Genomic DNA, 20038 nt, shown 5'->3' with positions numbered 1-20038 from the left:
GGAAAACTATTACTAGATGAAGTTGAGTGTTTTTTATTATTTCCCATCACCATAAATCATATTTAATCACTGAACAGTAGCAGACCTAACTTCATCTGTTCCTGACTCTGGATAGTGGATTAAAAAGACCATCAATCTCCAATGATATTAAAGTACTATTCTGAACATTACTGATATACTGAATGGCAAGTCAAGATATCTGTTGGTTTTATTGTTTGGTCAACAGCACCACCTGCTGGACAGGTTTAATGTTGCTGGACTGAGCAGTATGGGAGGATGAAAGATGACACATTTAGGGCCGGTTTCCTGGACATCTACATTGAACATACTGTTTAGTCCAGGACTAGGATTCATCTGTGTCTGGGAAACCAGACCATATAGTTTAGTAGAAAGTAAGTGATACCAGCTTGTAGTGGGCTGACTAGTCCTGAATTGTCCTTTAGTTCCTGGACCATTTTCCATGCAGCTCCAGGTGACAGAGAACACATCAATTAGGACCGAGCCAACAAGCTGATCAATGATACTGAGGAGAATTACATAGAGACAGAGAACCAACTGAGAAAACATATCAATGGTTCTGAATGACAACCAATATACATCAACACCAGACATCATGATTCATGGAAATGTACAAGATTAAAACATTGTATTGAATTTTAATTAATAACAAATCAGTTTACAGTTTAACCAGCGCAGCTATAGACTACACCAGCATGACTAGTATCTATGTTGACCCTACTACAGTTTAACCAGCTCAGCTATAGACTACACCAGCATGACTAGTATCTATGTGGACCCTACTACAGTTTAACCAGCTCAGCTATAGACTACACCAGCATGACTAGTATCTATGTGGACCCTACTACAGTTTAACCAGCTCAGCTATAGACTACACCAGCATGACTAGTATCTATGTGGACCCTACTACAGTTTAACCAGCTCAGCTATAGACTACACCAGCATGACTAGTATCTATGTGGACCCTACTACAGTTTAACCAGCTCAGCTATAGACTACACCAGCATGACTAGTATCTATGTGGAGCCTACTACAGTTTAACCAGCTCAGCTATAGACTACACCAGCATGACTAGTATCTATGTGGACCCTACTACAGTTTAACCAGCTCAGCTATAGACTACACCAGCATGACTAGTATCTATGTGGACCCTACTACAGTTTAACCAGCTCAGCTATAGACTACACCAGCATGACTAGTATCTATGTGGACCCTACTACAGTTTAACCAGCTCAGCTATAGACTACACCAGCATGACTAGTATCTATGTGGACCCTACTACAGTTTAACCAGCTCAGCAGTATCATTATAATAATAGATCCTAAACCCAGGATAGAGGGGCTGAGTGAATGTGGTCTGGACTCTGTGGAGGAGGGTCATTGTGTCAGAGACACTGTAGAAGGACAGAGTACCTGCCTTGTGATCCAGGTACACTCCTACTCTGGAGGACTGAGGGCCTGATACTTTAGTCACAACATTATTGTGTATGAACCGATAAACACCTCCAGAGCACTGGAAACTCCAGGACTTGTTATTGTTTCCAAATCCACCATCATTACCTCTCTCTGTTCTGCTGATGTCTTTATATGAGACTGCTGTAACAACATCACCAGTCCACTCCACCTCCCAGTAACAGCGTCCAGACAGACCCTCTCTACACAGAACCTGCCAGTAGTTGGTGAATCTGTCTGGATGGACAGGATATGGTTGGACTTGGCGTGTAAAGGTCACCTTTCTGTTCCCTTTAGACAGAGAGAGGTGTGTGTGTGCTGTGTTTGGGTCCAGTGTGAGCTGACAGGAATCTGGGAGAAGAGCAGAGACCAATGAGGGGAGTCAGAACAATAAGTTAAGTCAGATACTGTATCTACCCTGTCTTTGATTAGAGCACAGCAGAGATCAAATCAGAGAAATATGAGGAGTCAGATAGATACCCAGTCTTTGATTAGATCTACTATTGCTATATATTTCTAGAGGGATTGTTAGGAGTGTCAGTAAAAAGAGACTGTTAGTTACTTCACAATAAAGAGACTCACATTGTAACAACTGTTCTCTGGTCTTGGGCTCTGGAGGCAGTACAACATCCACTATATTCACTACAGACACACAAACACATTGACAGAGAGAGGGAATGTTATCATCAGACCATATTCCACATGTATATGACTAGTAGGGAACTTTCAATGGTCTAAAGTTGATGTTCTTATTGTTTTCAACACACCTGTAGTGGAGATCTTGGTCCATTCTCCTTTAAGGAAGTCTTCTAGTTTCTCTCTCAGTTCAGACACAGTCTTACTCACATCTCCAAAGTACTGAAGAGGACGGACAACGATGCTGGGTAAGTCTGAAGATGCACTGATACTGGAGAGAGACTGATACCTCTGGGGAGAGAGAGAGAGAGAGAGAGAGAGAGAGAGAGAGAGAGAGAGAGAGAGAGAGAGAGAGAGAGAGAGAGAGAGAGAGAGAGAGAGAGAGAGAGAGAGAGAGAGAGAGAGAGAGAGAGAGAGAGAGAGAGAGAGAGAGAGAGAGAGAGAGAGAGAGAGAGAGAGAGAGAGAGAGAGAGAGAGAGAGAGAGAGAGAGAGAGAGAGAGAGAGAGAGAGAGAGAGAGAGAGAGAGAGAGAGAGAGAGAGAGAGAGAGAGAGAGAGAGAGAGAGAGAGAGAGAGAGAGAGAGAGAGAGAGAGAGAGAGAGAGAGAGAGAGAGAGAGAGAGAGAGAGAGAGAGAGAGAGAGAGAGAGAGAGAGAGAGAGAGAGAGAGAGAGAGAGAGAGAGAGAGAGAGAGAGAGAGAGAGAGAGAGAGAGAGAGAGAGAGAGAGAGAGAGAGAGAGAGAGAGAGAGAGAGAGAGAGAGAGAGAGAGAGAGAGAGAGAGAGAGAGAGAGAGAGAGAGAGAGAGAGAGAGAGAGAGAGAGAGAGAGAGAGAGAGAGAGAGAGAGAGAGAGAGAGAGAGAGAGAGAGAGAGAGAGAGAGAGAGAGAGAGAGAGAGAGAGAGAGAGAGAGAGAGAGAGAGAGAGAGAGAGAGAGAGAGACAGGGACAGGGACAGGGACAGAGAGAGAGAGGGTCGGACAGAGAGAGAGAGAGGGAAGGACAGAGAGCGAGAGAGGGACGGACAGAGAGAGAGAGGGACGGACAGACAGAGAGAGGGACGACAGAGAGAGAGAGAGGGACGGCAGAGAGAGAGACGGACGACAGAGAGAGAGAGAGAGAGGGACGAACAGAGAGAGAGAGGGGTGGACAGAGAGAGAGAGAGGTGGACAGAGAGAGAGAGAGAGACGGACGACAGAGAGAGAGAGAGAGAGGGACGAACAGAGAGAGAGAGGGGTGGACAGAGAGAGAGAGAGGTGGACAGAGAGAGAGAGAGAGACGGACGACAGAGAGAGAGAGAGAGAGAGAGGGACGAACAGAGAGAGAGAGGGGTGGACAGAGAGAGAGAGGGGTGGACAGAGAGAGAGAGAGAGAGAGACAGAGACAGAGAGAGAAAGGGACGGACAGAGAGAGAGAGGGGTGGACAGAGAGAGAGAGGGACGGACAGAGAGAGAGAGAGGGACGGACCGAGAGAGAGAGGGGTGGACAGAGAGAGAGAGGGGTGGACAGAGAGAGAGAGGGGTGGACAGAAAGAGAGAGGGACGGACAGAGAGAGAAAGGGACGGACAGAGAGAGAGAGGGACGGACCGAGAGAGAGAGGGGCGGACAGAGAGAGAGGGGGGTGGACAGAGAGAGAGAGGGGTGGACAGAGAGAGAGAGAGGGACGGACAGAGAGAGAGGAACGGACAGACAGAGAGAGAGAAGGAGCGACAGGGACGGACAGAGAGAGAGACAGGGACGGAGAGAGGGAGAGACAGGGACGGAGAGAGGGAGAGACAGGGACGGAGAGAGGGAGAGACAGGGACGGAGAGAGGGAGAGACCGGGACAGAGAGAAGGAGAGACAGGGACAGAGAGAGGGAGAGACAGGGACAGAGAGAGGGAGAGACAGGGACAGAGAGAGGAAGAGACAGGGACAGAGAGAGGGAGAGACGAGGAAAGAGAGAGGAAGAGACAGAGAGAGGGAGAGACAGAGAGAGAGGGAGAGAAAGGAACGGAGAGAGGGAGAGACAGAGAGAGGGAGAGACCGACAGAGACAGGGACAGAGAGAGGGAGAGACAGAGAGAGCGAGAGACCGACAGAGACAGGGACAGAGAGAGGGAGAGACAGGGACAGAGAGAGGGAGAGACAGAGACAGAGAGAGGAAGAGACAGAGAGAGAGAGGGTCAGACAGAGAGAGAGAGGGTCGGACAGAGAGAGAGAGGGTCGGACAGAGAGAGAGAGGGTCAGACAGAGAGAGAGAGGGTCAGACAGAGAGAGAGAGGGTCAGACAGAGAGAGAGAGGGTCAGACAGAGAGAGAGAGGGTCAGACAGAGAGAGAGAGGGTCAGACAGAGAGAGAGAGGGTCAGAGAGAGAGAGAGAGGGTCAGACAGAGAGAGAGAGGGTCAGACAGAGAGAGAGAGAGAGAGAGAGGGTCAGAGAGAGAGAGAGAGGGTCAGACAGAGAGAGAGAGGGTCAGACAGAGAGAGAGAGGGTCAGACAGAGAGAGAGAGGGTCAGACAGAGAGAGAGAGGGTCAGACAGAGAGAGAGAGGGTCAGACAGAGAGAGAGAGGGTCAGACAGAGAGAGAGAGGGTCGGACAGAGAGAGAGAGGGACGGACAGAGAGAGAGGGACGGACAGAGAGAGAGAGGGACGGACAGAGAGAGAGAGGGACGACAGAGAGAGAGAGAGAGAGAGAGAGAGGGACGGACAGAGAGAGAGAGAGAGAGAGGGGGACGGACAGAGAGAGAGGGAGAGGGACGGACAGAGAGAGAGAGAGAGGGACGGACAGACAGAGAGAGAGAGAGAGAGAGGGACAACAGAGAGAGGGAAGGACGGACAGAGAGAGAGAGAGAGGGAAGGACGGACAGAGAGGGAGAGAGGGACGGACAGAGAGAGAGAGAGGGACGGACAGAGAGAGAGAGAGGGACGGACAGAGAGAGAGAGAGGGACGGACAGAGAGAGAGAGGGACGACAGAGAGAGAGGGACGACAGAGAGAGAGAGAGGGACGGCAGAGAGAGAGAGAGAGAGACGGACGACAGAGAGAGAGAGAGAGAGGGACGAACAGAGAGAGAGAGGGGTGGACAGAGAGAGAGAGGGGTGGACAGAGAGAGAGAGGGGTGGACAGAGAGAGAGAGAGGTGGACAGAGAGAGAGAGAGGTGGACAGAGAGAGAGAGAGAGAGAGACAGAGACAGAGAGAGAAAGGGACGGACAGAGAGAGAGAGGGGTGGACAGAGAGAGAGAGGGACGGACAGAGAGAGAGAGAGGGACGGACCGAGAGAGAGAGGGGTGGACAGAGAGAGAGAGGGGTGGACAGAGAGAGAGAGGGGTGGACAGAGAGAGAGAGGGACGGACAGAGAGAGAAAGGGACGGACAGAGAGAGAAAGGGACGGACAGAGAGAGAGAGGGACGGACCGAGAGAGAGAGAGGGGTGGACAGAGAGAGAGAGAGGGACGGACAGAGAGAGAGGAACGGACAGACAGAGAGAGAGGGACGACAGAGAGAGAGGGAGAGGGACGGACAGGGAGAGAGGGAGAGGGACGGACAGGGAGAGGGAGAGACCGACAGAGAGGGAAAGAGGGACAGACAGGGAAAGAGAGACAGGACAACATAATGATTGAGATGAATAGTTTCACGTGAAGTTAATTTCATATCACATGTAACAAGACAGTTTAGTTACCTGGAGGAAATGGATGTGATCCTCTGTGTGTGAGAGCTGCTCCAGCTCAGTGCTTCTCTTCCTCAGCTCAGCTATCTCCTGCTTCAGTTGCTCCAGGAGTCCTTCAGCTTGACTCACTTGAGCCTTCTCTTGGGCTCTGATCAGCTCCTTCACCTCAGAGCTCCTTCTCTCAATGGAGCGGATCAGCTCAGTAAAGATCTGATCACTGTCCTCCACTGCTGACTGTGCAGAGCGCTGGAGAGAGAGAGAGAGAGAGAGACAGAGAAAGAGAGAGAGAGAGAAAGAGACAGAGAGAGAGACGGAGAGAGAGATAGACTACTGAACCTACTGTCTCACTCTATCTACACCTCATTGAGTCAGACCTCTGCCACCCTGCTCTCCAGGTCCACCAGGCCTTGTCCTCCCTCCTGGACAGACAGGTACAGAACACCTCTTGGTCCTGCTCTACTCTCCTCCCTCCTGGACAGACAGGTACAGAACACCTCTTGGTCCTGCTCTACTCTCCTCCCTCCTGGACAGACAGGTACAGAACACCTCTTGGTCCTGCTCTACTCTCCTCCCTCCTGGACAGACAGGTACAGAACACCTCTTGGTCCTGCTCTACTCTCCTCCCTCCTGGACAGACAGGTACAGAACACCTCTTGGTCCTGCTCTACTCTCCTCCCTCCTGGACAGACAGGTACAGAACACCTCTTGGTCCTGCTCTACTCTCCTCCCTCCTGGACAGACAGGTACAGAACACCTCTTGGTCCTGCTCTACTCTCCTCCCTCCTGGACAGACAGGTACAGAACACCTCTTGGTCCTGCTCTACTCTCCTCCCTCCTGGACAGACAGGTACAGAACACCTCTTGGTCCTGCTCTACTCTCCTCCCTCCTGGACAGACAGGTACAGAACACCTCTTGGTCCTGCTCTACTCTCCTCCCTCCTGGACAGACAGGTACAGAACACCTCTTGGTCCTGCTCTACTCTCCTCCCTCATGGACAGACAGGTACAGAACACCAGCCTCTCTTTTCCGGGAAAGAAAGTTTCTGTCCACCAACATCTCTTCTGTTTTGACATCAATACCGTAGTTCTTGGTAAACTCAGTTCAGCATGATGTATCTAGGAAGTTGTTTGAGTTTTATTTTAGTTTTACTATTGAGAGTTCCCTCTATTTGTGTTTTCACTAGATTCATCATTGGCACGGAAAGAGAGTCCCTGTCTTCCTAACATTGATGTGACCACAACAATTCTCCTCAGATACTCCCTTCTCTCTGCAATATCACCAGCAGGGTCAGATGGTCAAATCTGAGCAATGTTCCCATGATTGATAGTTTCCTGGTAGCTTTGCCACAACACTGTCTCTGTGTGTTTGTGTCATCTCATGTTTGACAAAGATAAATCAAGATTTTTTTCCAATTTTTTGCAGTATCATTTATAGCCTGGCACAGATAGTAAAACTACATTAAATACAACGTTAACTAGATATTATCTGTGTCATTTATAGCCTGGCACAGATAGTAAAACTACATTAAATACAACGTTAACTAGATATTATCTGTGTCATTTATAGCCTGGCACAGATAGTAAAACTACATTAAATACAACGTTAACTAGATATTTTCTGTGTCATTTATAGCCTGGCACAGATAGTAAAACTACATTAAATACAACGTTAACTAGATATTATCTGTGTCATTTATAGCCTGGCACAGATAGTAAAACTACATTAAATACAACGTTAACTAGATATTATCTGTGTCATTTATAGCCTGGCACAGATAGTAAAACTACATTAAATACAACGTTAACTAGATATTATCTGTGTCATTTATAGCCTGGCACAGATAGTAAAACTACATTAAATACAACGTTAACTAGATATTATCTGTGTCATTTATAGCCTGGCACAGATAGTAAAACTACATTAAATACAACGTTAACTAGATATTATCTGTGTCATTTATAGCCTGGCACAGATAGTAAAACTACATTAAATATAACGTTAACTAGATATTATCTGTGTCATTTATAGCCTGGCACAGATAGTAAAACTACATTAAATATAACGTTAACTAGATATTATCTGTGTCATTTATAGCCTGGCACAGATAGTAAAACTACTGTAGCGACCCGCACAGACAGCTGTGTGTTATGTGTTCGGCTAGTAGGTGGTTGTGTTGTACTTACCAGTTCCCAGTGTTCGCGGGGTCCGACATGCCAATCAACCTGCTATCTGCCAATCACAGGAATGCCTGGGATGTTCTGATGCCGGGCATCCTGGTGGTTGGCGGAGTGGCGTGGAGGGGGCGGGGCATTGGAAGTTAAGGTTCAGCCTTTGTTCTCTCTCTTACGTCTGGGCTTCACAAGAGAAGGTCCCGATTGGCTTGTGGGGTATCTTTAATTTATTTGGCGTGAGCTAAGGCCAAACAGTAGCCTGTGTAAAGTTGCTAATAAACCGTCAATTCGTAACTCAATCCTCTGTCTGGACAATTGTTCCTTTATGATCTAGTCAGGTCATTACACTACATTAAATACAACGTTAACTAGATATCATCGCCACATAACTTATGTCGAATTTAAAAGACACCGTTAGTAACGTCTGTTACACTGTAACTTACAGGCAGCCTCACATAAAAACCTATTGGTTAACAAAGCTTTGATTATGACCAAAGTCTATAGTAGTGAAAACTCTCTCTCTCTATTCTAACTTACCACACATTCACATCACTGCCTCGACATGAATGTGTCCTGTCAGAGCCGTTTCCTGTCCGTTAACTGTTAACAGTCTCGAGCCACAGCTTAACCAATGAGCTACAAGGAGGACTGACAGTCACGAGCGGTGCAGCAGCCTCTGCAGCAGCAGCCTCCCCCGGGTCCTAGTGCCCGCCCGGTAAGACGGTTAAGATGCGATGGAACGGTTGACGGAGAGAAAATAAATCACAGAGAAAATATATTGACTGAGATATTGAATTGTTTAGGGAAGCTTTAGCTTTGGCTTTAATACATTCTGAAAATACTTGAAAACCAAAAGAGAAAAGAATAGTAGCCCTCCTCAGGAACAACAAAACCCTCACAGACCAACTTCTTCTTCTATGATATAATGGAGGTCCTCAAACCAACGTTAAAGGTGCATGGCGCCACCTACTGTGCTGGAGTGTGTTCAATCACGGTTTACACCACTCTAAATCCTCCTACCTAACTCAGTACTTCTGAGAAAATAAAAGAGTCCTACTAACTTATAATAGACCCTCCCCCATCCCCCAAATTCCTTCCAAACTCCCCCAACCCTGTCCAACCCCAATGACACTTCAATCTTTCCCTCTCTTCAACATCCTTATAACAATATCACAACACATGCAAGTTTTGATATTACCTCAACTAACCTATGACCCCGTGCATTGACTCTGTACCGGTTCCCACCTGTATATAGTCTGATTTTAGTCTCACTATTGTTACTGCTGCTCTTTAATTACTTGTTACTTTTAATTCTTATTCTTATCCATATATATTTTTTGTTAGTTAGGATCTCATAAGTAAACATTTCACTGTGAGGTAAAAACACCTGTTGTATTCAGTATTTCACTGTAAGGTAAAAACACCTGTTGTATTCAGCATTTCACTGTCAGGTAAAAACACCTGTTGTATTCAGTATTTCACTGTGAGGTAAAAACACCTGTTGTATTCAGTATTTCACTGTCAGGTAAAAACACCTGTTGTATTCAGTATTTCACTGTGAGGTAAAAACACCTGTTGTATTCAGTATTTCACTGTGAGGTAAAAACACCTGTTGTATTCAGTATTTCACTGTGAGGTAAAAACACCTGTTGTATTCAGCATTTCACTGTGAGGTAAAAACACCTGTTGTATTCAGTATTTCACTGTCAGGTAAAAACACCTGTTGTATTCAGCATTTCACTGTCAGGTAAAAACACCTGTTGTATTCAGTATTTCACTGTGAGGTAAAAACACCTGTTGTATTCAGTATTTCACTGTAAGGTAAAAACACCTGTTGTATTCAGCATTTCACTGTGAGGTAAAAACACCTGTTGTATTCAGCATTTCACTGTCAGGTAAAAACACCTGTTGTATTCAGCATTTCACTGTCAGGTAAAAACACCTGTTGTATTCAGTATTTCACTGCCAGGTAAAAACACCTGTTGTATTCAGTATTTCACTGTCAGGTAAAAACACCTGTTGTATTCAGCATTTCACTGTCAGGTAAAAACACCTGTTGTATTCAGTATTTCACTGTGAGGTAAAAACACCTGTTGTATTCAGCATTTCACTGTGAGGTAAAAACACCTGTTGTATTCAGTATTTCACTGTCAGGTAAAAACACCTGTTGTATTCAGTATTTCACTGTGAGGTAAAAACACCTGTTGTATTCAGCATTTCACTGTCAGGTAAAAACACCTGTTCTATTCAGCATTTCACTGTGAGGTAAAAACACCTGTTGTATTCAGTATTTCACTGTCAGGTAAAAACACCTGTTGTATTCAGTATTTCACTGTGAGGTAAAAACACCTGTTGTATTCAGTATTTCACTGTAAGGTAAAAACACCTGTTGTATTCAGCATTTCACTGTCAGGTAAAAACACCTGTTGTATTCAGTATTTCACTGTGAGGTAAAAACACCTGTTGTATTCAGCATTTCACTGTCAGGTAAAAACACCTGTTGTATTCAGTATTTCACTGTGAGGTAAAAACACCTGTTGTATTCAGTATTTCACTGTAAGGTAAAAACACCTGTTGTATTCAGCATTTCACTGTGAGGTAAAAACACCTGTTGTATTCAGCATTTCACTGTCAGGTAAAAACACCTGTTGTATTCAGCATTTCACTGTCAGGTAAAAACACCTGTTGTATTCAGTATTTCACTGCCAGGTAAAAACACCTGTTGTATTCAGCATTTCACTGTCAGGTAAAAACACCTGTTGTATTCAGTATTTCACTGTGAGGTAAAAACACCTGTTGTATTCAGCATTTCACTGTCAGGTAAAAACACCTGTTGTATTCAGTATTTCACTGTGAGGTAAAAACACCTGTTGTATTCAGTATTTCACTGTAAGGTAAAAACACCTGTTGTATTCAGCATTTCACTGTGAGGTAAAAACACCTGTTGTATTCAGCATTTCACTGTCAGGTAAAAACACCTGTTGTATTCAGCATTTCACTGTCAGGTAAAAACACCTGTTGTATTCAGTATTTCACTGCCAGGTAAAAACACCTGTTGTATTCAGTATTTCACTGTCAGGTAAAAACACCTGTTGTATTCAGCATTTCACTGTCAGGTAAAAACACCTGTTGTATTCAGTATTTCACTGTGAGGTAAAAACACCTGTTGTATTCAGTATTTCACTGTAAGGTAAAAACACCTGTTGTATTCAGTATTTCACTGTAAGGTAAAAACACCTGTTGTATTCAGCATTTCACTGTGAGGTAAAAACACCTGTTGTATTCAGTATTTCACTGTCAGGTAAAAACACCTGTTGTATTCAGTATTTCACTGTGAGGTAAAAACACCTGTTGTATTCAGCATTTCACTGTGAGGTAAAAACACCTGTTGTATTCAGTATTTCACTGTCAGGTAAAAACACCTGTTGTATTCAGCATTTCACTGTGAGGTAAAAACACCTGTTGTATTCAGTATTTCACTGTCAGGTAAAAACACCTGTTGTATTCAGTATTTCACTGTGAGGTAAAAACACCTGTTGTATTCAGCATTTCACTGTGAGGTAAAAACACCTGTTGTATTCAGTATTTCACTGTCAGGTAAAAACACCTGTTGTATTCAGCATTTCACTGTCAGGTAAAAACACCTGTTGTATTCAGTATTTCACTGTCAGGTAAAAACACCTGTTGTATTCAGCATTTCACTGTCAGGTAAAAACACCTGTTCTATTCAGCATTTCACTGTGAGGTAAAAACACCTGTTGTATTCAGTATTTCACTGTGAGGTAAAAACACCTGTTGTATTCAGCATTTCACTGTCAGGTAAAAACACCTGTTGTATTCAGTATTTCACTGTCAGGTAAAAACACGTGTTGTATTCAGTATTTCACTGTCAGGTAAAAACACCTGTTGTATTCAGTATTTCACTGTCAGGTAAAAACACCTGTTGTATTCAGCATTTCACTGTCAGGTAAAAACACCTGTTGTATTCAGTATTTCACTGTCAGGTAAAAACACCTGTTGTATTCAGTATTTCACTGTCAGGTAAAAACACCTGTTGTATTCAGTATTTCACTGTGAGGTAAAAACACCTGTTGTATTCATTATTTCACTGTGAGGTAAAAACACCTGTTGTATTCAGTATTTCACTGTCAGGTAAAAACACCTGTTGTATTCAGTATTTCACTGTGAGGTAAAAACACCTGTTGTATTCAGTATTTCACTGTCAGGTAAAAACACCTGTTGTATTCAGCATTTCACTGTCAGGTAAAAACACCTGTTGTATTCAGTATTTCACTGTCAGGTAAAAACACCTGTTGTATTCAGCATTTCACTGTCAGGTAAAAACACCTGTTCTATTCAGCATTTCACTGTGAGGTAAAAACACCTGTTGTATTCAGTATTTCACTGTGAGGTAAAAACACCTGTTGTATTCAGCATTTCACTGTCAGGTAAAAACACCTGTTGTATTCAGTATTTCACTGTCAGGTAAAAACACCTGTTGTATTCAGTATTTCACTGTCAGGTAAAAACACCTGTTGTATTCAGTATTTCACTGTCAGGTAAAAACACCTGTTGTATTCAGCATTTCACTGTCAGGTAAAAACACCTGTTGTATTCAGTATTTCACTGTCAGGTAAAAACACCTGTTGTATTCAGTATTTCACTGTCAGGTAAAAACACCTGTTGTATTCAGTATTTCACTGTGAGGTAAAAACACCTGTTGTATTCAGTATTTCACTGTGAGGTAAAAACACCTGTTGTATTCAGTATTTCACTGTGAGGTAAAAACACCTGTTGTATTCAGTATTTCACTGTCAGGTAAAAACACCTGTTGTATTCAGTATTTCACTGTGAGGTAAAAACACCTGTTGTATTCAGTATTTCACTGTAAGGTAAAAACACCTGTTGTATTCAGTATTTCACTGTAAGGTAAAAACACCTGTTGTATTCAGCATTTCACTGTCAGGTAAAAACACCTGTTGTATTCAGCATTTCACTGTCAGGTAAAAACACCTGTTGTATTCAGCATTTCACTGTAAGGTAAAAACACCTGTTGTATTCAGCATTTCACTGTCAGGTAAAAACACCTGTTGTATTCAGTATTTCACTGTCAGGTAAAAACACCTGTTGTATTCAGTATTTCACTGTCAGGTAAAAACACCTGTTGTATTCAACGCATGTGACTAACCCTACACTCATTAAAAACCCACTAACCCATTCCACTACTTTGACCCTATCTGCTCCATCACCATGACAACTAACCTACACTCATTAAAACCCCACTACCCCATTCCACTACTTTGACCCTATCTGCTCCATCACCATGACAACTAACCTACACTCATTAAAACCCCACTACCACATTCCACTACTTTGACCCTATCTGCTCCATCACCATGACAACTAACCTACACTCATTAAAAACCCACTACCACATTCCACTACTTTGACCCTATCTGCTCCATCACCATGACAACTAACCTACACTCATTAAAACCCCACTACCACATTCCACTACTTTGACCCTATCTGCTCCATCACCATGACAACTAACCTACACTCATTAAAACCCCACTACCACATTCCACTACTTTGACCCTATCTGCTCCATCACCATGACAACTAACCTACACTCATTAAAACCCCACTACCACATTCCACTACTTTGACCCTATCTGCTCCATCACCATGACAACTAACCTACACTCATTAAAACCCCACTACCACATTCCACTACTTTGACCCTATCTGCTCCATCACCATGACAACTAACCTACACTCATTAAAACCCCACTACCACATTCCACTACTTTGACCCTATCTGCTCCATCACCATGACAACTAACCTACACTCATTAAAACCCCACTACCACATTCCACTACTTTGACCCTATCTGCTCCATCACCATGACAACTAACCTACACTCATTAAAACCCCACTACCACATTCCACTACTTTGACCCTATCTGCTCCATCACCATGCCAACTAACCTACACTCATTAAAACCCCACTACCACATTCCACTACTTTGACCCTATCTGCTCCATCACCATGACAACTAACCTACACTTATTAAAACCCCACTACCACATTCCACTACTTTGACCCTATCTGCTCCATCACCATGACAACTAACCTACACTCATTAAAACCCCACTACCACATTCCACTACTTTGACCCTATCTGCTCCATCACCATGACAACTAACCTACACTCATTAAAACCCCACTACCACATTCCACTACTTTGACCCTATCTGCTCCATCACCATGACAACTAACCTACACTCATTAAAAACCCACTACCACATTCCACTACTTTGACCCTATCTGCTCCATCACCATGACAACTAACCTACACTCATTAAAAACCCACTACCACATTCCACTACTTTGACCCTATCTGCTCCATCACCATGACAACTAACCTACACTCATTAAAAACCCACTACCACATTCCACTACTTTGACCCTATCTGCTCCATCACCATGACAACTAACCTACACTCATTAAAAACCCACTACCACATTCCACTACTTTGACCCTATCTGCTCCATCACCATGACAACTAACCTACACTCATTAAAACCCCACTACCACATTCCACTACTTTGACCCTATCTGCTCCATCACCATGACAACTAACCTACACTCATTAAAACCCCACTACCACATTCCACTACTTTGACCCTATCTGCTCCATCACCATGACAACTAACCTACACTCATTAAAAACCCACTACCACATTCCACTACTTTGACCCTATCTGCTCCATCACCATGACAACTAACCTACACTCATTAAAAACCCACTACCACATTCCACTACTTTGACCCTATCTGCTCCATCACCATGACAACTAACCTACACTCATTAAAACCCCACTACCACATTCCACTACTTTGACCCTATCTGCTCCATCACCATGACAACTAACCTACACTCATTAAAACCCCACTACCACATTCCACTACTTTGACCCTATCTGCTCCATCACCATGACAACTAACCTACACTCATTAAAACCCCACTACCACATTCCACTACTTTGACCCTATCTGCTCCATCACCATGACAACTAACCTACACTCATTAAAAACCCACTACCACATTCCACTACTTTGACCCTATCTGCTCCATCACCATGACAACTAACCTACACTCATTAAAAACCCACTACCACATTCCACTACTTTGACCCTATCTGCTCCATCACCATGACAACTAACCTACACTCATTAAAAACCCACTACCACATTCCACTACTTTGACCCTATCTGCTCCATCACCATGACAACTAACCTACACTCATTAAAAACCCACTACCACATTCCACTACTTTGACCCTATCTGCTCCATCACCATGACAACTAACCTACACTCATTAAAAACCCACTACCACATTCCACTACTTTGACCCTATCTGCTCCATCACCATGACAACTAACCTACACTCATTAAAAACCCACTACCACATTCCACTACTTTGACCCTATCTGCTCCATCACCATGACAACTAACCTACACTCATTAAAACCCCACTACCACATTCCACTACTTTGACCCTATCTGCTCCATCACCATGACAACTAACCTACACTCATTAAAACCCCACTACCACATTCCACTACTTTGACCCTATCTGCTCCATCACCATGACAACTAACCTACACTCATTAAAACCCCACTACCACATTCCACTACTTTGACCCTATCTGCTCCATCACCATGACAACTAACCTACACTCATTAAAAACCCACTAACCCATTCCACTACTTTGACCCTATCTGCTCCATCACCATGACAACTAACCTACACTCATTAAAAACCCACTACCACATTCCACTACTTTGACCCTATCTGCTCCATCACCATGACAACTAACCTACACTCATTAAAACCCCACTACCACATTCCACTACTTTGACCCTATCTGCTCCATCACCATGACAACTAACCTACACTCATTAAAAACCCACTAACCCATTCCACTACTTTGACCCTATCTGCTCCATCACCATGACAACTAACCTACACTCATTAAAAACCCACTACCACATTCCACTACTTTGACCCTATCTGCTCCATCACCATGACAACTAACCTACACTCATTAAAACCCCACTACCACATTCCACTACTTTGACCCTATCTGCTCCATCACCATGACAACTAACCTACACTCATTAAAAACCCACTAACCCATTCCACTACTTTGACCCTATCTGCTCCATCACCATGACAACTAACCTACACTCATTAAAAACCCACTACCACATTCCACTACTTTGACCCTATCTGCTCCATCACCATGACAACTAACCTACACTCATTAAAAACCCACTACCACATTCCACTACTTTGACCCTATCTGCTCCATCACCATGACAACTAACCTACACTCATTAAAAACCCACTAACCCATTCCACTACTTTGACCCTATCTGCTCCATCACCATGACAACTAACCTACACTCATTAAAAACCCACTACCACATTCCACTACTTTGACCCTATCTGCTCCATCACCATGACAACTAACCTACACTCATTAAAACCCCACTACCACATTCCACTACTTTGACCCTATCTGCTCCATCACCATGACAACTAACCTACACTCATTAAAAACCCACTACCACATTCCACTACTTTGACCCTATCTGCTCCATCACCATGACAACTAACCTACACTCATTAAAACCCACTACCACATTCCACTACTTTGACCCTATCTGCTCCATCACCATGACAACTAACCTACACTCATTAAAACCCCACTACCACATTCCACTACTTTGACCCTATCTGCTCCATCACCATGACAACTAACCTACACTCATTAAAAACCCACTACCACATTCCACTACTTTGACCCTATCTGCTCCATCACCATGACAACTAACCTACACTCATTAAAACCCCACTACCACATTCCACTACTTTGACCCTATCTGCTCCATCACCATGACAACGACCTGGGAGGACGGGACACCACCACTCAACACACCCTGGAACTCTTCTGAAGTCAAATCTCATATGACCAAATTCTTCTCTGGTTCTGAACTCTTCTCCACACCTTCTACCTCACTGAACTCTCCCTCATTCATTTCCATTTCACCTCCAGGACTCAGTCTGGGGCACGACTCACTCTGTTTGCACTTGAATTATAACATTTGAAATGTCTCTATTCTTTTGAAAATAAATGTTGTTCAATGTTTACTGTTCATTATTATTTCACTTGCTTTGGCATAGTAAAGATATGTTTCCCATGCAAATAAAGACCTTTGAATTGAATTGAGAGAGAGAGAGACAGCTCCATGTTAATGTATAGGGGACATGAGTCGTCATGTTTACTCATGGTTATGTGATGAGGCAGCCCAGTCGGTTACATGAACCAGTCTATTCTCTGAAAGGGGTCCAGACAGCCTGTTCCCAACAGTGGGGTCAGTGGGATTGGATAGGGGCCCCCCTCTCTCTCTCTCTCTCTGACTGGAGGAGAGAAGTGAAATGGTGTGTCTCCTCTGGTCAACAATACTCACCTTGAAAGACTCCACAGCCTGTTGGAGCTCCTTCAGCTCCTTCTCTCTCTCCTGGAATCTCTGCTGGACCTTCTGCTGACTCATCCCCAGCTGCCTCTGTGGAGAATCACTCTTCAATGAGCTATCAAGCTTTATTAGTCCAGTAGATCAATAGTATAGTAATGTGACATAGGACCCATAGAGAGGAAGGTCTACAATCCTGAGGAAGTCCCTTTACAATATGATATTATGTTGCTATGTGAATCATTATAGTTTTTATGGTAGGCCTACATGTATCAAGGGGTTGAGACTGAACTTTGGACTCATAAAAGGCCATTCAGAATGATAATAGTGTTTGACTTTAGAAAAATGTGATACATTTGGAGAATCTGGGTTAACATATCTATATACTCAAGGTTTGTGTTCATAATTGTGGATCCATTTCATATTGTATATAATATAATGATCTCATATTCAAACAGATTTAGTTCCTACTGTATCTTTAATTCTTTGTTTATCAGACAGCCACCAACAAGTTGTTCTGGTCTTACCTGTTTCTCAGTCCTCTCTGCTGCAGCTGACACTGTATCATGGCCTTTATGTTCATCCATTGTACACAGATAACAGATACACTGCTGATCGGTACGACAGTAAACCTCCAGCAGTTTGTCATGATGAGAGCAGATCTTCTCCTGTAGTTGTGCCGTGGCCTTGACCAGCTTGTGCTTCTTGAAAGCAGGAGATTCATAGTGAGGTTGGAGGTGAGTCTCACAGTAAGAGGCCAGACACGCCAGACAGGACATGAGGGCTTTCTGCTTTCTGGTCCCAGTGCAGACATCACACACCACATCTCCAGGTCCAGCATAGCACAGAGCAGGAGGGGGAGCAGCCTGGAGTCCTGTCTTCCTCAGTTTCTCCACCAGCTCAGCCAACATGTTATTTTTCCTCAGATTAGGCCTTGGAGTGAAGGTCTCTCTGCACTGAGGACAGCTATAGACCCCTTTCAGATCATCCTGATCCCAGCAGCCATCAATACAGATTCTACAGTAACTGTGTCCACAGATAGTAGTGACCGGCTCCTTCAGTAGATCCAGACAGACAGAACAACAGAACTGGTCCTGGTCCAGCAGAACTCCCTGTTGAGCCATTTGGACGGTTGTTCACTCTCACACAGACAGACGACACAGACACTCTGATCAGTTTCGTTTCCTCAGAAGAGAGTTTGTGGGAAGGGGAGGGACTTCCTGGTTCTGCCAGAGGGCTGGGGTTAGAGGGAGGGAGGGGTTAGAGGAATGGAGGAAGAGAGAGAGGAACTGCATGCAACAGCAAAAGGGAGACAAATAGTTTTGTTCCAAGTTTAGATCCCTTAAGAAATACTAAAGAAAACAACTGTTATTTAAAACATAAGTCATTATTTAAGTTAACCGGAGCCATATTGTATTGTGCACTGAGCTGAGATCTTCCATTCTCCTCTGCGCTGGTTACACTTCTTTTCATAGTGAACACTTCATTTCATATTTCATTTCAATAACACATTTCTACTTCCTCAATCAGCCTCTGAGGAGCTTTACCTTCTCTACCTGACCCTCTCATTACAACAGGCTGCCCTGGTGGGTCTGATACAGGAGTGTCTGGGCTTCTCTACCTGACCGTCTCATTACAACAGGCTGCCCTGGTGGGTCTGACACAGGAGTGTCTGGGCTTCTCTACCTGACCGTCTCATTACAACAGGCTGCCCTGGTGGGTCTGATACAGGAGTGTCTGGGCTTCTCTACCTGACCGTCTCATTACAACAGGCTGCCCTGGTGGGTCTGATACAGGAGTGTCTGGGCTTCTCTACCTGACCGTCTCATTACAACAGGCTGCCCTGGTGGGTCTGATACAGGAGTGTCTGGGCTTCTCTACCTGACCGTCTCATTACAACAGGCTGCCCTGGTGGGTCTGATACAGGAGTGTCTGGGCTTCTCTACCTGACCGTCTCATCACAACAGGCTGCCCTGGTGGGTCTGATACAGGAGTGTCTGGGCTTCTCTACCTGACCGTCTCATTACAACAGGCTGCCCTGGTGGGTCTGATACAGGAGTGTCTGGGCTTCTCTACCTGACCGTCTCATTACAACAGGCTGCCCTGGTGGGTCTGATACAGGAGTGTCTGGGCTTCTCTACCTGACGGTCTCATTACAACAGGCTGCCCTGTTGGGTCTGATACAGGAGTGTCTGGGCTTCTCTACCTGACCGTCTCATTACAACAGGCTGCCCTGGTGGGTCTGATACAGGAGTGTCTGGGCTTCTCTACCTGACGGTCTCATTACAACAGGCTGCCCTGGTGGGTCTGATACAGGAGTGTCTGGGCTTCTCTACCTGATCGTCTCATTACAACAGGCTGCCCTGGTGGGTCTGATACAGGAGTGTCTGGGCTTCTCTACCTGACCGTCTCATTACAACAGGCTGCCCTGGTGGGTCTGATACAGGAGTGTCTGGGCTTCTCTACCTTACCGTCTCATTACAACAGGCTGCCCTGGTGGGTCTGACACAGGAGTGTCTGGGCTTCTCTACCTGACCGTCTCATTACAACAGGCTGCCCTGGTGGGTCTG

The 20038-nt window shown here is 44.5% G+C and overlaps 2 protein-coding genes across 2 annotated transcripts in view; one reads left to right on the top strand and one right to left on the bottom strand.

The window, feature by feature from the left end:
• Positions 1-20038, top strand: part of LOC118936624 (E3 ubiquitin/ISG15 ligase TRIM25-like) — a 109910-nt gene that overhangs the window by 72076 nt on the left and 17796 nt on the right. The gene's annotated exons all lie outside the window — the stretch shown is intronic.
• On the bottom strand, positions 1193-18661 carry LOC110503177 (tripartite motif-containing protein 16-like). The gene is made up of 6 exons (XM_036972225.1): positions 17996-18661; positions 17466-17561; positions 5759-5992; positions 2237-2396; positions 2052-2111; positions 1193-1820 (listed from the first exon to the last, which is right to left on the bottom strand). Exons 1-6 carry the CDS (start codon positions 18590-18592, stop codon positions 1297-1299), a joined length of 1671 nt encoding a protein of 556 aa, XP_036828120.1. The 5' UTR covers positions 18593-18661; the 3' UTR covers positions 1193-1296.

The sequence above is a fragment of the Oncorhynchus mykiss genome, unplaced genomic scaffold (assembly GCF_013265735.2).
Source record: "Oncorhynchus mykiss isolate Arlee unplaced genomic scaffold, USDA_OmykA_1.1 un_scaffold_121, whole genome shotgun sequence".
NCBI classification, from domain to species: Eukaryota; Metazoa; Chordata; class Actinopteri; order Salmoniformes; family Salmonidae; genus Oncorhynchus; species Oncorhynchus mykiss.
Note: the sequence above shows the minus strand (reverse complement) of the source record. Positions and strands in the feature narration are given on the sequence as shown.

Excerpts from the sequence above, each read along its gene's own strand:
- LOC110503177 (XM_036972225.1), bottom strand. The coding sequence starts at position 18,592 with ATGGCTCAACAGGGAGTTCTGCTGGACCAGGACCAGTTCTGTTGTTCT. Across the intron at positions 17,562-17,995 it reads CAGAGAGGACTGAGAAACAG|AGGCAGCTGGGGATGAGTCA; the intron begins GTAAGACCAGAA and ends GATTCTCCACAG. Across the intron at positions 2,397-5,758 it reads ATCACATCCATTTCCTCCAG|AGGTATCAGTCTCTCTCCAG; the intron begins GTAACTAAACTG and ends CTCTCTCCCCAG.